The sequence below is a fragment of the Macrobrachium rosenbergii genome, chromosome 54 (genome assembly GCF_040412425.1).
Source record: "Macrobrachium rosenbergii isolate ZJJX-2024 chromosome 54, ASM4041242v1, whole genome shotgun sequence".
Classification (NCBI taxonomy): domain Eukaryota; kingdom Metazoa; phylum Arthropoda; class Malacostraca; order Decapoda; family Palaemonidae; genus Macrobrachium; species Macrobrachium rosenbergii.
This window is the reverse complement of record NC_089794.1, coordinates 56,256,143-56,276,905: the sequence shown is the minus strand read 5'-3', so window position 1 is coordinate 56,276,905 and position 20,763 is coordinate 56,256,143. Positions and strand designations below refer to the sequence as shown.

At 34.2% G+C, this 20,763-nt stretch overlaps 1 protein-coding gene across 1 annotated transcript in view; it reads left to right on the top strand.

The window, feature by feature from the left end:
* Positions 1 to 20,763, top strand: part of LOC136834687 (uncharacterized abhydrolase domain-containing protein DDB_G0269086-like) — a 36,276-nt gene that overhangs the window by 14,581 nt on the left and 932 nt on the right. The window contains exons 2-6 of the mRNA XM_067097275.1: positions 6,327 to 6,736; positions 7,808 to 7,959; positions 9,282 to 9,471; positions 17,031 to 17,493; positions 20,164 to 20,395. Of these exons, the coding sequence (XP_066953376.1) occupies positions 6,327 to 6,736; positions 7,808 to 7,959; positions 9,282 to 9,471; positions 17,031 to 17,493; positions 20,164 to 20,395 (1,447 nt within the window). The remainder of the gene's footprint in view (positions 1 to 6,326; positions 6,737 to 7,807; positions 7,960 to 9,281; positions 9,472 to 17,030; positions 17,494 to 20,163; positions 20,396 to 20,763) is intronic.

Sequence of the window (20,763 nt, the reverse complement as noted above, 5' to 3'; positions counted from 1 at the left end):
TGTGTGTGTGTGTGTGTGTATGTGTGTGTGTGCGGGGGAGCGTGTATACATATATATAAATTTTACACGTGATAACTATGAATAAAAACAAACACTGTCACTAAAAGACGGAGAATTTAACTCCAGCTCTCAAAAAGGATTTAAACTCATGTCTGCTGAGTTTTAAGCACAAAACTTTACCAAATACACTTTTGGAGAAAGATTTAATTTCTAACTCATCAGAATATTTCAAACTTATTGTTTTTATTAGCTTTTTGTCTTATGTTTAACTATTTTAACATTTACTGCTCTGCGAATTTTTCCCCACCAATAATGAATAGAGATAATGATTGTAAAGGGATCGTTTTCGTGTTTGCGTTTTATGTTTCATTTCTTGTTAAATGCACCTATTACTACTGCTACTACTACTATCGAAAGTTAATCGAAAAAATATTTTTATATTCACTTCCTTCTTCACTGAGACATCTTCGAAACTTTGGTGTAGTCTGGTGTATTCACAAGAGGTTATTAAATCAAAACTTCTTTCAGAGAGCTGAGAAAGCTAAATGTTTCATCTACTGACATACAATGTTATGTACTTTCAGCAATTTACACGCCAAGTTCTCCGGTAGTATTTGGGATAGTGACATAATTACATTTACCTCGTAGGTATTGAAGATACATATATTGTACGTTTTTTATAGTTTCCCCACAACAGTCTTAAATGCACTAAATTTTCTTGCAAGGGAGAGCAATCTTAGCTCTTTTTTGGCGTAACTATGCGGGGATACGCACAGATAAGACAAAAGAGAGGTATTTGTATTATATAACGTACATTCAACAAGGTGCGCGTATCAGCGACTTATTCCACATGGACAGTTTCTTCATTAGCGGGCTACAGATGCTTTATTGATATTAAAAAGAAAAAAAAAAGAAAACCATCACAAAGTTGTGGTAGGTCGTGAGAAATTATATAAAACTGCAAAAGTTGAAGAAGTTAGTTTCACGCACTGCAGAATTTCAGTGAGAATTGTCGACACTGAACCAGTCTACTTGAATTTTTGAAAATCATCTTGTCCCACGATTTTATGATTTAAGAATGGTATTCTAAGTCTTTCATTTCGTAAGTCAACTACATCGATGTTATTAACAATAATGCAAATATTGTGTCAAAGATCTGTAGCATTTTATTTCCCTTTGGTGGTTAAAGTTCATTTTACATTCTACTCCCTATCTTCCAATGCTACCTGCTACCTCCTCTATTTTGTGGTCAGAAGCAAACGTTGAGTATTTACACATGAAACGTTTCGAATTTAAGATGAAAAGAACTCTCGCTGTTATAATTCTTGGAATTGTTCAGCCACTTTACAGTCAGTGATGATTTATTGATTAGAATATCATATTAGCAATGATACCTCTAATACATATATGTGTATGTATATATATATATATATATATATATATATATATATATATATATATATATATATATATATATATATATATATATATATATATATATATATATATATATATATATATATATATATATATATATATATATATATATATATATATATATATATATATATAATATATATATATATATATATATATATATATATATATATATATATACATATACATATACATATATATATACATATATATATATATATATATATATATATATATATATATATATATATATATATATATATATATATATATATATATATATATATATATATATATATATATATATATATATATATATATATATATATATATATATATATATATATATATATATATATATATATATATATATATATATATATATATATATATATATATATATATATATATATTTATATATATATATATATATATATATATATATATATATATATATATATATATATATATATATATATATATATATATATATATATATATATATATATATATATATATATATATATATATATATATAATATATGTTATATATATATATATATATATATATATATATATATATATATATATATATATATATATATATATATATATATATATATATATATATATATATATATATATATATATATATATATATATATATATATATATATATATATATATATATATATATATATATATATATATATATATATATATATATATATATATATATATATATATATATATATATATATATATATATATATATATATATATATATATATATATATATATATATATATATATATATATATATATATATATATATATATATATATATATATATATATATATATATATATATATATATATATATATATATATATATATATATATATATATATATATATATATATACACACACACACAATTCTGTGAATACTGATCGAACACAATGAAACGATTGTCGAAAACTGGCATAAAAGGACTAAAAGACTTAAAATTATAACAAAAGATGGTAATTATGAAATTAAAAAATTTTCAGCAAAAAATTATAGGTGAATAAACACCCAATTGTGCTAGGAGTGATTTATGGGGTCTGAAAAAAAAAATGTTTCTCCTTCGAGCCACAAAGGTAATAAACCTCGTGGGAGGGTAATGATTTCAGTGCACCTAATGCAGTCCCCTGCAGGTATTGCTAGAGGTTGGTCGCAGTTTCCCTTCGGCCCCTTAGATGCACCCACTCTTTAGCCTTGTACATTAACTTCCAAAAGTGATGCTACAAATTTCAAAATTGATCGTACTTCTTTAAAAACTCGTGGGTTGCCAGTTAGTACATTTAATCCAATCATTGTCATCCTCTTTATCTAATAATAAGCATCAGTGATTAACTGTAGAACCACAGAAGGTATTTCCTAGTGAACGGTCAGTGTTATTAGTTCAATAATTGTTTATTAAAAAAAAAAAAGAATTCTCCCCCTCAAAAAAAAAAAATTTCCCCGTAGAAACATCTGCGGCTCTCAGTGTGTGATATCGAGTGTTCACCATTGAGCAGCATCAGGAACCGAGTGCATAAGCATTGGCCTAATGTGAATTGTAAATTAACATTCTACTTTTATAGCGTCATATCAAAACCTATTATGATTTCTTTTCATAAAGCACAAAGAAGTTTAGCATCTGACTGAATGAAATATAACTAAGACACAAGTGGTGTGGGGGAAAAAATTAAATCCAAGTAATATGCGTTTAGCATGGCTACTCAGTTAGGCCTATTTCAAAAATCAAGGAAATATATTTTAATAAATTGAGTTGTTTGGATATCTAGATGGTTGTAAACATGATTTTCTATTAATTAGGTTTCATTATCAACTCAGGGGAAATGAGGAAGTCTAGGCCTAGGACTAAGTCAAGTCAGGAAAGTGAGGAAGTCTGGGCCTAAATCAAGTCAGGGGAGCTGAGGAAGTCTAGGCTGAAGACAAGTCAGGGGAAATGACGAAGTCTAGGCAGAAGCCAAGGCAGGGAAATTTAGGAAGTCTAGACCTAAGCCAAGCCAGGGGACGTAAGGAAGTCTAGGCTTACATCAAGTCAGGGGAAGTGAGGAAGTCTATGCCAAAGTCAATTCCAGGGAAGTGAGGAAGTCTAGGCCTAAGCCAAGGCAGAGGAAGTGAGGAAGGCAGATAGATGAATTTTCAGTTGTTTTCGGGCAACCTTGGTGGATCTTAGACTTGAATGATTTGGGAACACTTATTATTTGGAGAAGCCCTCTGTATTTGTAACGGTTCTGTATTTATAACGGAAAACCTGTTTGCAATCAAGTTTACCCTTTCAATAATGGTTACTTTCTGTCAGTTATTGCAAGCATAATGAAGGAGGGAACTGATTTACCCGTTTATTCAATATTACTGGCTGGCGATTCATAGGTTGGGTAGATAATGTTACGTTTGTGTCGTGGGTCGAAACCGAAGCCAAAGCTGAAGTAAAGCCCGAATGGTCCGGTCCTGTAAGCTAAAATCAGAACTACCAACCACTCCCAACTTCTCTGTTGAATCTAGGCGCATTTATGGTTAATTATGTTTAATGTTACGGAGATATTTAGTTCATATTCTATTGATACTTGCATGGTTTTATGCATCTTCGCTAAAATAATTGATAATACACAATGATATTAAATATTTGTTTCCACATTGCTCGAAATATACAACGGTAATGTTGGTGATCCGGTGTTGAACGAAAATTTAAAATTCTTTCGTTTCTATAGTTTGAAGTAATTACTTTACTTTGAAATAATTAATATTACCATAATTTTTTCTTATGATTCTTATAAATATCATAGATTTGATATTTGTGCATCATATATTAGCTTTATTTCTCTTGATAGAGCTTTCAATGCAGAAAAAAATAAGTTTTCCAGCTACGTGTTATAGTCGCCAGTTAGTGAATTTCGAACGAAATCCTCTGAAATTTGTAGCTTCACTTTTGGAAGTTACTGTACAGTACATTACCTTCATTCCCGCTTCCCTCTTCCATCTTGCTGTCCAACCACTCCAGCTCTCGTTTTTCAGAGCAAAAAGAGGCCAACAATGAGAATAAAGAGAATTCTTGCATTTCGTAAGTTCGAGAGATAGATTTACAACTGATTCACAGTAATTTTAGACCCATTTTCACAAGTTTTTGATAAAATAAATTTTGAGATTTATTAAAGGGTCTTTACTATTATTTTTTTATCTGCATTTGCATTGCTTTCTTCTTTCTGTTATCGTTTCTTAAAATTACATAATCTTACTTACACTTAATAGCCATTGTTTGAACGTTTATTTGTCCTATAAGTGAGTCTGTAATTGATAACGAAATTAAAATGTGGGTATCGGCAGCGCAAGTCAAATTATGATCATGCAAACCAAATCATTTAGGCAAAATATATGAAATTCGACATTTAAATGGGAAATGTGTTCTTCCAAAATAATTTACTAAAGGCTAAAATAAGGCATTTAAGATATTATTTCATATTTGAGCTTCTGAGGCAAAAGCCTCATTCTGACATTCTTCGGATAATCCTGGAATAAAAGCTCATCTTATGGATATTTGGCCTCATGGAATCTCTGAACGAAAAAAGTTGATTATTCTGCAATGAATGGTGCAAAATTTTCAAACTAAAGGAGTTAAAGACGTTGGTATAAAACAAGCATTTACAGTAAATGCATAAATGCAGTGCTTTACAATCTTTAAACGAATGAAGTAAAGCAGAGGTTATAATTCGCATAACTGTTTTCCTCTACAGATAGTTAATATATATATATATATATATATATATATATATATTATATATATATATATATATATATATATATATATATATATATATATATTGTCACGAAGTGATCAGGGCACCTTCGTATTACACGCATAATAAGACCAAAAAGTTACCTTACTTTGACCAGATCCTTGAAACCTCATAACAAAAATATTAAGACTGAATACTCTAAAGGTACAGTGATTCCATAAAACTTACTTATCACTTGAGAAAATCAATCTAACTTCATCACGTTATGGGTGAGATAACAAATAATAAGCTATAAACAGACTAGTGGAAAATGGGCATCACTTCAACAAACACTATGACAGTTTCCCTGGTTCTATTTCACCTAGATAAGTCTCAGGTGAGCAAACAGATATAAACCTGTTTGTTAAAAGTTAAAAGCACAGTATTTCATTTTGACCACCAGAAATTAGAGAAATTAATGAATGTGTACAAGGTAAGTGATATATCTATTTGTTCACCTGAGACTTATCTATGTAAAATAGAACCAGAGAAACATTTATAGTGTTTGTGGAAGTGATGCCCATTTTCCACTAGTCTGTTTATAGCTTGTTAATTGTTACCTCACCCATAACTTGATAAAGTTACATTGATTTTCTCAAGTGATAAGCAAGTTTTATGGGATCACTGAACCTTTTCAGTATTCAGTCTTAATATATTTGTTATGAGGTTTCAAGTATCTGGTCGAAGTGAGGTAACTTTTTGGTATTATTATTTGTGAAATAACCAGGTGCTTGATCACTTTGTGACAAATGATTTGTTGGCCAGACCTGGGAAAATTGAACAGGACGAAATTAAAGAACGGGATTAAACAAATTGAATGGGATTGAACCTAGGATCAAACAATGATAAAATATTTGATGGTCAGATCTGGGAGAATTAAACAAATTATTTGGTGCCCATCATCCAGGGAGTACTAAACAGAATATCACTCTGGTTTATGGTTTACTCTGGTGGTGTTAGGAATATTTTTTGGTAGGAGGGTAACCATATAGCTGTTTTGAAGTGAATTGTAATCCCTTTTTGTTGAATAAACTAGAGAATTATGGCTCTGTTTAAAATTCAGGAATTTTTGGCCGCTCCAACCATCAGAAAGTTATCTAAATCTCACCTGACTAGGGCAGAGTGGACTCTCTTAGCAGTAACATGTGGCGGTAATGTTACTTTTGATATGGTTGAGGCACAAATCAAGTGTTTTGCAATCCAGGCATTAATAAGCTCTGATAAAGTAGATGGAGAGTTAAGGGAGGCATATGTATTGTTGAATGCAGCTGAGGTAGAATTTACAAATAAGGTAAGGCAAGAGAATGAGGATGGTTATGTACAGGCAGAATTTAGGAGTTTAGACACTGAAGAATTTTGGGGTAGACTGAAGGTGCTAGAGTCAGAAGAAAACTTACTTAGGCTGCAGATACAGATACAGAAAGAGACAAAGCAAGAGAAGAAAGAGATAAAGAAAAAGAAGAAAGAGATAGAGTAAGGAGGCAAGAAGTTGAAGAAAGAGAGAAAGCAAAACATGAAAGGGAGTTGGAGTTAATCAGAGCTCGATCCTTACTAACTGTAAACCCATATAACTATATCCAAGGTAATGCAGACCCTGTGTTTGATGTAGTAAGAGTACAGAAGTTAATTCCAAAATTTACAGAAGAAGCTCCAGATAAGTTTTTTGATCAGTTTTGATACAGAGTGTTCTCATTGGTAAAGGAAGATGTGCCTACTTACCCTTATCAGCTAATCAGTGTAAAGAGTACCAGGTGCTCAAACACAATGTGCTACAGGTTTACCAGATGAGCCCTGAATATTAAAATGAAAATTTCAGATCTTTGAAGAAGGATGTCTAGATGACTTTCTTGGATTATGCCTATAAAGTAAGGAGATGTTTTAAACGATGGCTAGAGGCTGCTAAAGTTAAGTCTATGGACGAATATAAAATCACAGTCTGTGACAGAAGAGGGAGCATCGTCTGAAAGGGTAAGTCACGTATGCTTTGCATAAAGGGAATACTGCACTTTAAGCTCCATGATTTATTCTTTAGAATATTTACTAATTGTTTTGAATAAAATGCTGATTCTATAGAATCTGTTAGAGACACACGAATAGTAAGTGCTTTTATTCCACATACAGACACATACAAACTATAAGCCACATTTTTTGCCATGCATGGTGGATGTCAGTATACTGTACGTACTGTATGTCTAACCTCCTAAAACCTGGATTTCATTGACATTTCTTTTGACGGACGAAACATCAAATTATTTTTATTCTTGTTACTTCTCGGATATTCCCATTCACTACTCATTCACCTCTGTTTGCTTTTCTCGTTCCTGTTCTTCTTTTTCTTCATTGTGCTCTGGTCTCATCTGAAATTCTGACTGAGGTTGCAAGTGTTAATGTTATTTTGTCCTGTTACTTCTGTTTGAGTCAATTCATATACACAAATCATTCGGTCGGGAAGGACAAACGAACTTCCGGACGCCTTTTTTCACCTGCACAGGTGAAAAGCTCAACAAGCGACGTCTCTGCCCCTTCAATATTCCCCCACGCAAGGTCTAGGCCTTGCCCCCACGAAAAAACTCTGAAAGAAACCGACGTCAAAACGTTGCATTCTTATAGTTCAACGTTGTTATCACAACATGAGATGATCAAAGTCGTTGAAATATTAAGCAGTCGCCTTGATAAAATAATCATGAGACTCAAAAGTAATAAAAAGATTGAAAGATAACCCTGGAAAACAAAAGTGCATTCAGCAGTCGACAGGACAGAGGCAGCTCGCAAAAACTTTTTATCTCCTTTTTATGTAGGAAACCCAGATTCCTGATATAATTGTGATCATTCACCTAAACTAAAGGTAGTTCTTGAGCAATCCTTTAATCAAGTGCATAACCCGTTCTTTTTTCAAACATTAATAGAGATTTTCTATTTTCTTTCGCCACAAATAGCAGAGTCCTATTCGTCATTTCCTCAGAGGGAGAGAGACGCACAGTAGTATTTCATCAATGGAAGTAACCATAATTTATCTCTTTGCTTTCTCCTGGTTCAAATTTCCAGGGAAAAAAGAACCAGGAAACAATGAACGATCAAGTTTCCTTTGGAGTTTAAGTCCCTCACATTTCGAAAGTTTCCTCATGGCAATTCCTCCTTTATTTCCTGTTTCATTTATCTGTAAATTTTTATCTCTAAAGTATCATGTGATTAAACAATCACAAATAACCCTTTCCTGATACTGCTGGCCGTTCGATCAGTGAATCCAAGTAGAGTTCGGTACGGTCATTGTTAGGTATGGTCGTTACTTGGATGGGTAACCACTAAAATTTTCAGAGGAGTTCGGTATAAAAAGTCCTTAAAGTTCGCCGGACTGGTACAGTACTCGATATACTGTATACATACGCAAACACACCAACGGAACACGCACACACACATGCATACATGCATATATATATATATACAGTATACTCGTATATATACACACACACAAACATTAAGCTTCAAATATCGTTTATTATCCAATTCGCGCTACCTGGGGAATATCATCGAATGGGAATTATAAGTGATAAATGGATTGGTACCTACTAAGGTATTCAGAGCCAATGAAACACGTTTTTTCGGCAACAGGTTTTTATCAAAGTATCGGATAAAGGTGGAAGTTGGCAAGTGTACACTTTATAACCATACCAAATTTTTGCAAGTATTATTAAGTACCTAAGTTCGATAGTTTTGATATTTATAAAGTCAAATGAAGTCGCCGATACCGGAACCGAGAAAATCACAGACAAGGATCCTAAAACAATTCGTGACGTAAACATATGACATCATGAGGCTCCGCCCATCCACCAGGTAGGAGGTGAATGGATATGCTTACGCAGTCTAGGCTTCAGCAAATTCGGTAATGGCCAGCAGGATATGGACTTGTTCCCGTGGTTGCAAGACTGCATTTGTGCTACGGCTTGCCAATCTGTACACAAGCGAAAAGACCCGGTGCAAGATTTACGATAACGTGAATAGGTAATTATATTTTCTGTAGTGAGTAATAGTAACTTGGCCAACCCAGAAGTGTGGGCAGGAGCTGTTAGACAATCCCGTCATTTTGAGGAGGAGTACTGGAAGTCGGACAATATCCTTGAGAGCGCAGAACCAGTCATCATTGACATTACTAGCGACGAAGGGGACGGGGATGATGACCTCTTCCTCGAGAGTGACGATAAAGACATTTTGTAAATAAATTATGTATAGTGTTAGATTTTTTTTGTATATCTAAAACCTATTTATTAAAACACAATGACTATAACAATATGTTCCTCGTTCAAACTGATTTCAATATATTTTCCTTTACATGCGTATGTATATAAAACATGTTACATTTGATTGATATTAACTTGCCCTTAAATCTTGACTCCTACCATTACCTTTTATTTGCAGCGAGTATACGAGCGCTGTTTAGGGTGTTGTATGATATAAATAAAAAAAACAAAGAAAAATAGCAGTGGGTTACATTAAATGAAATAAAACAATGGCGTTGACCTTTACAGCTCTAACAATTGAGGGAAATGAAGTATCATTGCTTTTCATTTGAGTTCTAGTGACCGCTCCTGACTTGCTGCAAATAGAAGGCTATACTGTAGTGTCGAAACCTGAGGAAAAACAAAACGGATTGTCTTTTTGTATTCCCTCCCTGAATATTTGTAGATGAGCTATAGACTGGTTCTTTTTGTGGATGAATTACATACACTGAGTTATTTGTAAAGTAGAAACGATACAAATATCAAGAAAATGGAAGAATTCCAAGCTTACAGCTTAGTCCCTACAACTGCTGTGGAAGTTGGGATGAAACCTCAGCAAAATAATAATAATAAAATTATTGAGAATGATAATGCAATCAAGGGGATGATGACAAATCCTGCCCGCCATTATTGATATCGCTGAAGCTTTGGATGGGTTCTAATATCAGTTAGTGAGTATGTCACTGGCAGGTGGGCAGAGCCACAGTGAAGAGACGTTTTCCCCATATGTAAACTTCTCTTCACTGTGGGTGGAACCTCATGACGTCATAGGTTAACGTCACTATCGTGATCAAAACCCTTACCTGCGATTTTGATGGCCCTGGCTTAGTAAACTACATTTTACTCTGATAAGTACCAGAACTATTGAGCTTGGGTACTAAATAATACTTGCAAAAATTAGTTAGGGTTATAAAATACACACTTGCCAACTTTCACCTCTATCTGATGCTTTGATAAAAAGGTTTTGCCGAAAAACTGTGTTTCATCGACTCTGAATCCCTTAGTAAGTGACTCAAACACCCGACAGTACCCTCCAAAGACTTCCAGTCAATATTTTAGGACCATTAGGCTAAGTATAATTCTCCTTATATTTATGGCAGAGTAAGCATTAACTTATACCTCTCTTGATACCCTAATGGTCTTGAATGTCAACTGGAAGTCGTTGGAGGGTACTGTCGGGTGTTCGAGCCACTTATTCTCCAATCCATTTACCACTTATAATTCCCCTTTGGTGATATTCCCGAAGTAGCACGAATTGGATATAAAATGACATTTATAGCTTAATGTTTGTATACAAAATGTCACAATGATGTGATAAAAATTCATATATCACTATATGTTCCAAACATACCAACAGGCAGTCATGGTTGGGGGTGGGTTGATGCCAATGCTAAGTACAAATCCCTGCACTTGATGGGTAAATGTACGGCAGAGTCGGCATTAACTTATACCTTTCCTGATAGCCTAATGGTCTTGTACATCGACTGGAAGTCGTTGGAGGGTACTGTCGGGCGTTCGAGTCACTTAGGTACCAATCCATTTATCATTTATATTTCCCCTTCCGTGATATTCCCGAAGTAGAGTGAACTGGATATTAAACGACATTTGTAGCTTAATGTTTGTATATTAATTGTCACTGCGATGTGATAAAAATTCATATAACACATATATATATATATATATATATATATATATATATATATATATATATATATATATATATATATATATATATATATATATATATGTAATTTAATAGTTATGTGAATGCTTCTGATGTTACGGTTTCATAGTGTTACAAGCACATCCAAAAAGTATGAAGAATTCTAGAAGTTAAGAGTGCATCATGGTTATTACAAATATATGTGTCTGCAAAAGTGACCAGTAGATTCTACATACACACACACACACACACACACATATATATATACATACAGTATATGCATATATATATATATATATATATATATATATATATATATATATACATATACATATATATAAATGGACTGATGCATTTTGTGGACATACATACATAAATTTAGTTTTGTATGCATACCCATATTTCATTGGATATGTAGATACGTATTGTATCCTTTCTGTATCACTCAAAGATCTCTATATCTCTATATCAATATATAAAGTTGATTAAAAATTTTTTTTGAAATGATGCAACAAAACAACAGTTTATGAAAACGTCGAGTTTTATTTCTTTACCCAAATCGAAGAAATGTTTTACATAAATGATTTTATACCGGGATCTGTAAAATGCTTTTGTTTCAGGAAAAAGATAAAAATTTTGTACATATGATTATCATATATGAAACAAAGGATTGAAGAGAAAGAGGGAAATTATATTTGGAGAAATTATGGATGGACTACAAGATCTAACAATATCAGGATGAAATGGAGGTGATATCTTTATGGTAATGAATTTAAATAATTCCTACGCTCCGTTACGTGAACTTTCCTTCATTCACCCATCATTTTAAGTGCTTCTTCCACTATACTTGGACTATTTAGCATCAATACTTTTGACCATCAGTTCTTGGATTCTTGTATTCACTGAAGAATACAAGCATTTCACTTTGACCAATGTAATTTTTGACTCAAAGCACTGCACTACTATTGAAAAAAATCTCATTAAACGAGTTGATTGAGCAGTTGGCACGCACTGTTATAATATTTACTTTTCTTTCCTCATTTTTTGAAATAAAAGCGCTGATTGATTAAGAAACATAATGTTTTATGTAAGCAGAGCAACTTACTAGTAATTCACCGTACAACTGACATACATAATGCTGGGTCAATATTGACAGGTAAAAAATGCACCCTCTTGCCTGAGTAGTTTTCAAGATCTGAGGGCGGACAGAAAAAGTGCCGACGGACACACAAATAGCCGTCTCGTTAGTTTTCTTTCACAGAAAACTAAAACCCTGCTCTTCATATAGATATATTCTAACCCAGCTACAAAGGTTGTTTCGAGACGTCTGTCTCGCATCAGGATGTACAGAGAAATGATCAGTAGTCAAAAACAACCAAACCCGATTCGGTGTGAAACTTACACACAAACACGCTCTCAACCTCGAACATGGTGCAAAACACGTAACGGGAAAAACTTTCTTTACAAACAGATAAATCTTCAAAATGATATAAGAGTAAAATGCAAACCATTTCAGTATCCTTGAACAAAATAGATATCAGACCAGAAAGCGGAAAGGTGACAAGTGTTCAACAGCACGCCACCTTCCGGATGCAGACGTGATGCAGACGTTTGCAAAGGTGTGCATCTCTTTCATAAACATACCACTGATCTACCATCTAACTCCTCTCTTTCTCTTCATCACTAGTTAATACAGAAATGATTTAATCAATATCATATAAGTATTACGATTATCGTTGATATAATTATGGTAAATATAGCTTCAAATGGATACTTTTTTACACATATATAAAAAAGAGAAAGAAATTCTACCTAATTAAAAGCGTGTGTTGAATAGCGAGGAAATTTACATTTTGTTTGGCTGAATCTAAAGTTTAAATTGAAGAGAATGTAGAACTAAAAAAATTCAAGGATAATTATTGTTTTGTAAGAAAGACATGATGAGCGAAGGCTTAGAGAACTCTTTTGCTATGTGTAATAATAATAATAATAATAATAATAATAATAATAATATTAATACACAATAATAATAATAATAATAATAATAATACTAATAATAATAATAATATTTAGTATTTTCAGGTATAATGAAAACAGTACTGACAAATGTGAAATATCAGTTGCAGCGAAAGCCTGGAACGGGAACGTAAAGAGACTTTCACTCACATACTAGTGAGGTAATGTTTTTGTCTCAGCTTTGGAGGAATAATAGCGAATCATTTACAAAAGAGAGCTACATAACTGCGCTTCTGAGAGATTAAGAAAAGACAAAACGGCATTGAGTGTACAATAGTAATCAATGTGCATTACCCAGGAAAAGTGTTTGTGAGAGGAAGGGTTGGAACACATTGCCTAATGAAGTTCTCGAAACAAAAACAAAGGAAGTTTTCGGTGAGGTTATTAATCGATGCTGCTGTAAAGAAGTTGTTCAAAGAAGTTATATGGCAGAGAAGACTTGGTGTTGTTAACAGGAACACTAATTCAGGAAAGAGAAAAGCGAATGGGATTGACGGTAGGATTGGAACTTCAAGGCTTCTAAATGACGATACAGCAGAAGAGGCAGAAACCCTCCCAAAGAATGACTCAAAAGGAACACTTTCTTGACTTGCAGAAATCTCAGATGTATCGGATAGTCAAAAGCAAAAACATGGCTGGTACCCAAACTTCCTCGCCTGATCCAGGGAAATCACAGTAATTAAGAAAATTTATTATTATTCTTTTTGACTTTTCGAATCCGAACTGTCGAATTCTCAAGCCTTCGCTGCACGCCAGAGACACTTGTCTTAATTATGGAAATTGGAATTTCCTTAACTGGTTCTTTGCCTCATCATATTGTATTTTTAAGTAAATTTATGAATAACACTTTTGGTGATAATGAATTATGCATGACGAAAGCATTGATGAATGAATGGTGAATTTCATCATTATGTTACACTGTCATTCGTTTTCAGAATTCACTGAAAAACCTTTAAGCTAATTATGGCATAGAAAAATAAATAAGAAACAGATATCTTAGGGTGGACATCACACTCACGCATCCATGTCCATTCAAAGTCCTCCTACAGTAGAAACGGACAACCAGTTGTTCTCCCTTCCTGTGGTTACTCAGAGAGGAATACGCTTTGCAGTTCTTAATTATTACTATCGGTATTATGATTATTAATCCTAAGAAACACACCAGACAGCCAGATGCTTACCAGTGAAAAAGACAAACCAAACTAAAAAGCATTGAAAGAGCAAACACAAGATTAAGAAGGGATTATAGAACGCTGATGAAATTAATGACTCATAAATAAAGAACTGACAGTTTAAAACTAGATACATAAAAAGGTATAAAATGTCCCTGGCTGGAATCCATAGAATCCTATTGGAGAAAAGTCGTTAACAGAATAAAAAATGTCATTAACGAAATAAAAAAGTGTCATTTTAGTAGCACCTTTGAGAAACTTTCTTAAAGTTGGTTGTCTGTCAAGTGTAGCGAAAAGTCATCTAACAGATATCAAGGGTTCCTAAGAGATTGGGGCATTATCGGAAATTAGTATTTTTACTAGTCAGTGCTATTCACTTATTTCTTCCTTTTTTTTTTTTTTTTTTTTACAAATATTACCTCACTTATTACCAGAGAGTATTTCACGAGGAATGTATTTTCAGGGTCTCCTTTAGTTGTCGTAATGCAGAAAGAACCTGATGGCGAAAATAAACATCAGAGGTTGTTTGTTATCATGACCTTCCTAAAAATTTATTGTCATAAGTATTTGTTTTCACAAAAAGGATATATTTTTGCACGTGTCATTTTTATCATTACTTAAGTGTTGTTGAGGACGTCTTTTTATGTACTTTCCCGCACGGTTTGGCTTCTCTAACATTACTTTTTCAACACCAGGATTACTCCAGCAGTAGCAAGAAAATAAAAAACAGTTTAAACGATAATGGTAAAACTAATACACTAACAGGATCATTACTGAAGGCAGTGTCTGCGATAATAACACGGTAATCAGCCTCAAATATTCAAATAACTGAACGATGAGCGCCATGCTTTGACTAAACAAACTGCTTACCAAATATGTGAAGAAACGTCAGTTTCCTATAAAACCTACTGTTAATTTGCTATTCCAAAAAAAAAGACTATCGTATCCATATTCCTTTATTTCTGAAGGCTACTTCAGTCTAAATACGCTCTTAGACGTCTCTTCTTTTTGGATTATAAAGAACCAAAACAAAATAAGAAGTAAAGCCCATTTTATCCCGAGACCTCCAAATGAGGCAACTCAGCGCCTCTCTTTGATGCGAAGCGGGAGAAGATATCAGTTCCCTTTTCAGCGCAAATGAATGAATTCGAGAATCCATTAAGTTCGTGGAGGATCTTTTTTTAGGGGTCGAAGATGGACAGGGGAGAAGGAGCTGTCTAATTTCCGTCGTTCCTCCGAAATTCTTTGAAATTACATCGATTCGTTAATGTCTTTAACGACAAGCCATTATGTTGTAATACTATAATAACTCTATCATTATGTAGCAACTGTAATAACCCACCTATTATGTATATGCTGGTAGTGCCATCTATTGGTTGCTTTTTGTACCTTACATAGAGTATGAAATTTCCTCCTGTTTTTCCCTTGTGTAATCCTTGGAAATGTTAACTTCCAAACTCGTTACAACAACGTCTTTGAGTTCATTATCCGGTGGCTTACGATTCTTTTGTTCATTACAGTTATTAAGTGGTTATTTGTAATTATTGTTGCAATATTCTTAAGTTTGTTGAAATAAGTAAAATTCTTGTTTAATTTAAGTTTTGGTTTGTTAATGCACCTCGTAAATCTACTTTACGCTACATAAGTGTTGTCCTCATCACTTGGAATTAATGAATGGTTCAAGTGGAAAGTTTAAGCAATGACAAATTGGGGTCCTGTCCGGGATCTACTTACGTTTTCGTTACGCTTACGCTCGATCTTGATGGATTGTGATATTCACTTTGCTGTTTCTCCGTGATGATGGATAACATGAGTGTAGTGTATTAGTGATACTTTGTAAGTTTATAAGACGAACTACCAACGGATAGTGTTCTCCAGCGCGCTCACACTTTCACATACAAGAATGGTGCGTAGGTACATGATATCTTAGGCATACATCGGGATTTTGTAGGACGGGGAGGCAGGGTAATGGCATCCTTTTATTCATCATTCTTTTAACCCTCGACTCTGTCGACTACCGTCGCTTAGCGATATCTTCATAGTCACCCCAACTTCGCCGAGGTGCTTTGAGGCATTCAAAACCTCACCTTAAGGAATTAAGATTCCTTCCATAGGAACCTATATTCCTCCTAAACAGGTTACGACCCTTGCTCTTTAAAGGATTCAGTCTACAAATGATAATACCACGTCGTAAGGAACCTCACTTCCTAACCCGATGGCCAATTAAAGGTTTATTCCTTGTTCAGGTAACAGTTGGTACCTCGTAATTAATACATTTAGAATCTGTTTCATTCTGGATTGTTTATGGTTGTGTATTAATGGTGAACTGCATTTTCTGATTGTTATGAATTTTTGAAAAATTGCTTATAGCAAATGCTCCTTCATTTAAAAGGAAATAACTGTCTGGTTGTCAATTGTGTTCCGTGCTTCATTTAATGATTGTTACGGTAATTCGTGATTTATGGGTGCCTTCACACCATTACTTTTTTTTTTTAGCAAATGGCCTAAAGTTTTGAAATTTGGTGGTTACATGAGCTTGTGTATGGTAGTAGTGCTGTTTCATGTGAACTGTTCATTTTAATATTTTCTTGTCAGTACTGAAAGATGCCTTCTGATCTTGAAAAACTTTTAAATGCTCCCAGGGAACACCTGAATACACTACGGGAAGCCAAGAAAGACCAGCTTCATCAAATAGCTGAAAGGGCAAGGATAACTGTAAGTCATGCTGTTGTGAAAGCTGAACTATTGGGAAAGATTTTAGACTTCTTGGTACATAGTGGAAACATTACAGAAGAAGAGGCTCTTCCCTTAAGGCCTCTAACACTAGAACAAGGTACTATTCGTAAAGTTACGACGACTGAAGACCCAGAGTTAGTGAAATTGAGACTTCAACTTGAACTACAGCAGCGAACAGTAGAAGCTTCAAATGCTGCGGCAGCAGCAGAACAAAAAAGGGTAAAAGCTGCAGATGCTGCAGCAGCATCTGAACAAAAAAGAATAGAAGCCACAAGCCTAATTGCAGAAACTGAGCAAAGACGACTTGAACTAGAAAGAAAAGAAAGAGTTCAGTTGGAAAAGGAACTATCAGCCATAAGACGAAGAAAGGTTAGCAGAGAAGCAGTTTCCTGAGGCTTTTGATCTTGGCAAAGCACGCAAACTCCTACCTGTCTTCGACGAAAAAGACCCTGATGTATTTTTCATTACTTTTGAAAACACTACAACGTCTCTCAACTGGCCTAGTGACCAATATGTACTCTTAATCAGAAATTCATTCAAAGGTAAAGCAGCATGTGTGGCAGCGCAACTGGTCCAAGAAAGGGATTACGAAGTCTTTAAAACTGCCATTTTAGATGCTTACAGTGTGACAGCAGAAGGGTAGAGACAAATTTTTCAGCAAACTTTGAAGAGCCAAGCACAAACTTATCTGGAGTTTTTCACACTGAAGCTGAAGCAGTTTAATAAATGGTTGGATAAGGAACAAATAACTTCATTGGAACAATTGAAGAATTTAATAGTTTTGGTGGAATTCCTAAGGCGTATTCCAGCCAATGTGTCAATGTTTATTAGAGAAAAACAAGAAAAAGATGGAAAAAGGGCTGCCCTATTAGCTGATGATTACCATCTCATTCATAAACATAAACCACAGTCTTCCTGCCCTTCATCTGCCACTCAAGTTTGTACTTTTTGTAAAGAAAAAGGACTTCATATCAAAGACTGTCCTAGCCTCAAATGCAAAGCATCTCATGGTAAGGCTTCGCTTAATGCTTTTCAAAAGGGACACAAATCAGGGACCACTGCAAGTAAAACTACACTTCACTATGCTCAACCTCTATCAGACTTTTCAGCATTTATATATTCTGGTAAAGTTAATGATATTCCAGTGCAAATTTTGAGAGATACAGGGTCATCTCAAACTATCATTAACTCAAGGTTAAAAGATTTAGCCCAACCAACAGATCAATATGTAACTGTCACAGATTTGACTTGTCAAAAGGTTTTGCCTAGTACAGATTTCTGATTGTCCTTATTTTAAAGGTTCAACAAATGTTGCCTTGTTGGATTCTGACCTGCCTTGCAAGAATATAGACATGATACTTCTGCAATGACCTGCCCAAACTAATGTACTCATCTTATCAACACCAGCCTGGAAGTAGTGACTGAGAGCTAGCCAAGTAGTGTTTTCCTGGGACAGAGCTCCTGGGTCAAGTAGCCACCAGGTCTGCAACTTCAGTTCCTCCTAAAGAGACTGAAACCCACAGGTAAGGTAGAATCCAAGTACTTTTGAGTGAAAAGTCATTGCTGATATTGTTGATATTCCTCAGATGGAATTTGTACAGTATCAGAAGTCTGATGATAGTTTGAAAGATCATTTTGATAAAGTAAAGACAATGCTGATGGAAACAAGTTTACCATATTTTCATCTTGATAATAACATCCTTGTGATGACGACCTCTGAAGACAGAAAAATTCCTGGCATGAAATTTATGAAAACTGTAGTTCTTTCTAATCTTCGTTCAGCTTTATTGGATCTTGCTCATTCAGCAGAATCTCTCTAGCATTCCAAACCTATAAGCGTTTATTGAAGATTACTACTGGCCTGGTATGAAAGCTGATGTAAAATATCACATAGAATCTTGCCATCCTTGCCAGGTAACCGGTAAACCTAATCAGTAATACCACCTATTAGTTCCTATTATGTACTTCTCCTCTTGAGAAAGGTAATTGTAGATTATGTTGGTCTGCTTCCCAAAACTAAAAAGCAATCTTAACTATCTTGGTGTCCAACTACTAGTTTTCCTTTAGTCAAACCTATTAAAACATATCTGCCAAAACCATTATTGCTAATCTCCTAAAAATATTCACTGTCTTTGGTTTCAAGGAGTTGTGTGACCAGGGGACAAACTTACTAGTGATTTGTTTTAAGCAACCTTAAAGAAATTCAAACATCTCCTAATATTTTTGCTTCAGTATATCACCCACAAACGAATGGAGCTCCTCGAACGGCTACATCACCAGACCATTAAAAGTCTCCTGCACAAGTACATGTGAAACTAATGAGATTGGGATGAAGACTCCGATCTCCTTATGTATGTACTTGAGCAGCCACCCCACGAGTCGACTGGAATTTTCCTGAGATGATGTTAGCCAATGACTTGGACAAACCTTAGTATGGTGAAAGAAAACATCTTAAGAGGTACTTATAAAGAATCTCAGCAAGTAAGTATTCCTCATCACCTTCAAAGTGTTAAGGACAAACTTAACTCTTTATTTACGAATTTGCTAATCAGAATTTAACAAACAGTCAAATCTGTATGAAAACCATTATGATAAAAAGACCAAATTCAGAACTTTTAAAGTAGGAGATGATGTACTTGTCTTCGACCAGTTCCAGGAGCTCCATTAAGAGAAAAATTTATGGGTCCTTATAAAATCACCAAAAGGGTCTCTAAAACGACTTATGCAATTGGAACTCCAGATAAAAGGAAACCTAGCCAGCTAGTGCACATTAATCTTATAAAACCATACCAATCTGCAACGATTTCTCCACAGGTAGTTCACCTGATAAGTAAAGGGACTGATCACTCTGCTCAAAACTCAAGGATGACAACTGCTCCCATCGAGGAGACTTCTATACAGAAAACCCCAGTGACCGAGGTAGTTGATACAAAATGTCTCTCTCCTCTCGAACCAGACGATGAAGAAACTTTGGCCCATAATTATATTTTGTCGTGGAAAGATGCTAATAATTCACATATTCTTTCTCTCCTTTCACAGTATCTTAGTCATCTCCCTAAGGTGGAGAGAGAAGAACTGGAGGCTGTTCTGGAGTCTTATCCTGCTATATGTTCGGACACTCCCGGTTGCTGTACCTTGATGAAACATGATGTTGTGCTAGAATCCAGCACCAGTCCTGTTCATCAACCTCTTTATCGGGTGTCCCATCATTTATTACCAGCCTTCAAGGCTGAGGTTGAGTATTTATTAAAACTAGATTTGGCTGCACCAAGTAAGTCTCATTGGGCATCACCTTGTATTTTAGTAAAAAAGGATGACAATTCCTATCGTATGTGTACAGATTATAGAAAGGTTAATTCTGTAACAGTTAAGGATGCTTATCCATTACCTAGAATTGCAGATATTATTGACTCTGTGAGTACTTGAATATCTTACCTAGATTGACCTTCTAAGGAAGTATTATCAAATTAAATTAAAAGATAGTGTAAAGAGATTTCCAGCTTATAATTAATCTGGTCTCTTTGAATACAAAGTTTTACCATTTGGGATGACTTCAATACTTCATCTACATTCCAAAGAGATGTCTGTCATACGAGGTTTGGAGTGCGTGTATGCTTTATTTCAGCCGACATAGTGATT